Here is a 3,057-nt window from a genome sequence, read left to right as displayed (position 1 = left end):
CTGCTGTGACACTGTGTGGGACACCAGCTCCCAGAACATTCTCAGAGCGTCATGGAGAGCTGGGCAGCTGTCAGTGGGCGGTCAGGTCCGAGGGCAGAGTGTACGCATTTGATGGGAATTGTCAAGTCGGTTACACACATTATACTTGTGCGCACGCATGTGTGTGTCTGTGTTTAGATCTCCTGTGTTCACATGTACACAACTTCTAATGGCACCAAACCAAATAGTCACTGGTCAGTTAGTGTCTAGTCTGACCAAGCAAAATCGTTACGCCAACTGTGTATAAATAGGGGAAGTCTTTGTTTCCCAGAAATGAGCTTGAAAGATGTCCTTGGCATTTTCTAGGCTTTGGAATGAAGTTTTAACCAGGTCAAGTTTCTTTTTCTTTTTTTTTTTTTCTCTTCTTTCTTTTATTTTCTAAGTATTTTACAGGTCAAGTTTCAAATTCATGCTTGCATTTATAAATTCCTGAAGCCAGTCATAGCCTTTCTCCACGTTTTCTGTGCGCAGACCTGAGCAGCCCTGCTCACCTGACACAGTGCTGTCTAGTCTGAAGAGAGCGCTTTCTCTTTACTCACCGTCACTGTTCATTCCAAAGGAAGCTTTTTCACAGAAGTTTTTTTCTCTCCAGAATAAACCAGATCCACGTCAGTTAGCAAGAACATGAACAATTCTACCCAGGATATCAAACTAAAAATGATCATTTAACAGAGCTTCTAAAACTAAATGACACGGTTAGCAACCTCTTGCTCATTGCTGGAAGTCCTTCATTTAGTTGGCATTGCCGGCACCCGCTAGGCCCACCAGCAGGGGGTGTCAGTAAAGTGATAGGGATGCGAGCTCATTTGCGAACTGTCCGAGACGCCAGGGTAAAACCTAAACGCATTTAACTGGACTGGTCTGAGTACATTTCATGTTACAAGCTAAATGAGGTGTAGGAGTGAATGTTTAAAAATAACAATAATTATAATAAAAATATTTTTGAATTTTAAAGAGATTTCTTGTAAACTGCACGTATTTTCGGTGTCTTTAATATTCTATTGATGGCCTCCATGCGTGAGATACAGTAAGCAACATTCTCCAGACCTGTGTTGCAAAATGACTTGCAGAACCTCTCTCCAGCACGCCGCCTGCTCCCACGGCTCTGCTTATGCTCGGTGGGAAGAGAGGGGAGGCAGACACTGGCGCTCCCTTTCAGTACCCGGGGCCTGCAAAGCCTGGGTAAAGACCCGCTCTGTGTGCACTTGGCACCGCGTTAACAGTGCTCAGAACACTGAATGAGCTACTCTGGTCTTCACGGCTCTGGGTGTACAACCCCGATGGCTGTAAAATGCTGATGAGCCCATTTCTCACTTTTTAAAAGACAGTAACGAAAGATTGAGATGTCCCTATGAAGGCTACAAATCCACCCCTTCCTGATTCCACAGCAAGACCGTTCTCCGCCATCATGTTTTCTTCTCATACTTAGTCTCATCCTTGCCCATAAGGAGTTGGCACAAATGTCAGTGATAGAGGATCAAAAACAAAATGTTAGGTAATATGATAGAGAATATTACTGCAGAAGTGTGCTTAAACGGATCTGTTACGGCGTGGGAGAAGATAACGTGGCAGAGAACTAGCAAAGAGCAAGCACCTCATGCGGGGACGGTTGCCACCTGACATGCACTTTCTCAAACATGAAGACCAGAATTTCCACTGCCCAACCTGCCTCCAATCTGCATGTCAGCTGATGTGACACGAGACCAGGAGGGCTGGCTCAGACACACGTGAGGCATTCAGAGGTGGGACCTGACTTGTTCCACCCACGGGCTCTGACGCCACCTGCGTAGTCATCCGAGTCCCCTAAGGACAACTCTAAAGGTCAGTGGTGACTGTAGACGTGAGAGTCCGGCAGAACTCCCAGACCCCGTCCCGTCCGTTACTGTGCACGAACAGCCGTTCAATCCGGCCGTGTCTGCTCTCCCCAGAACGTGGGTAACTTCCTGCTGCAGGAAAATCATTCTCATAGTCCTCAGGGAGTAACTACAGCGCGGCAAAGTGGCCCAGCAGCACGGTGACAGACATCAATGCTCTTTATTTTTGTAGTCTGCCTTTCCAGATGAATTGCTAAATAGTATCATTAAATAATAACAAATACCGAATAATGAGTCTTTCCTAAACTCAAATACACCACAATATATGCTGATGCATTTATGTGAAAAGTGTGATCTCATTGTGTGTTTTCCCACGATCCTCCCGACCAAGCCGGTCACGACCCTCCCGACCAAGCCGGTCGACTAGGACATGGGGCGAGGGAACGGCTCCTCCACCGACTTCCTTCTCCTGGGCCTGTTCCCCGACTCCCCGCATCCTGGCCTCTTCGTCACCATCATCCTCCTGATTCTCGGGGTGGCCGTCATGGGAAACGCCGCGCTGATGCTCCTGATCTGGAGTGATGCTCGCCTCCACACCCCCATGTACGTCCTGCTCAGCCAACTCTCCCTCATGGACCTGACGCTCATCTGCACCACGGTCCCCAAGACGGCCGCGGACTTCTTCTCGGGACACAGAGCCATCTCTCGTGTTGGCTGCGGGGTCCAGATCTTTCTCTACTTGATGCTGGGAGTGGCCGAGTGTGTCCTGCTGACTCTCATGGCCTTCGACCGCTACCTGGCCATCTGTAGCCCCCTGAGATACTCAGGCACCATGACCCCCAGAGCCTGCGCGCACATGGCCGCGGCGTCGTGGGCGGGGGGCGTGCTGGTCTCCCTAACGCACACGGTGTACGCCATGCACTTCTCCACCTGTGGCTCCAGGACCATCCAGCACTTCTTCTGCGAGGTCATGGCCCTCCTGAAGCTCTCCTGTGAGGACACCTCTGCCTATGAGAAGGTGGTGCTGGTGTCTGGCATCGTCTTCCTTCTCCTCTCCTTCGGACTCATCCTGACCTCCTACGCCCTCATCCTGCTCGCTGTCCTCCGTGTGAGCTCCCCCGAGGGCAGGAACAAGGCCCTGGCCACCTGCTCCTCCCACCTCGGTGTGGCCAGCCTCTACTTCGGCCCGGGCATGGGTATCTAC

General features: G+C 50.4%; 1 protein-coding gene across 1 annotated transcript; it reads left to right on the top strand.

The window, feature by feature from the left end:
- Window positions 1–2,283: 2,283 nt before the first annotated feature.
- Window positions 2,284–3,057, top strand: LOC102474501 (olfactory receptor 2M3; the record flags this gene model as incomplete). The annotated part of the gene is made up of 1 exon (XM_027771440.1): window positions 2,284–3,057. A coding segment is annotated over exon 1 (774 nt), but the record flags the coding sequence as incomplete, so codon positions are not given.

The sequence above is a fragment of the Tupaia chinensis genome, unplaced genomic scaffold (assembly GCF_000334495.1).
Source record: "Tupaia chinensis unplaced genomic scaffold, TupChi_1.0 Scaffold000214_1, whole genome shotgun sequence".
In the NCBI taxonomy this organism is placed as follows: domain Eukaryota; kingdom Metazoa; phylum Chordata; class Mammalia; order Scandentia; family Tupaiidae; genus Tupaia; species Tupaia belangeri.
This window is presented reverse-complemented; position numbering and strand designations above follow the sequence as displayed.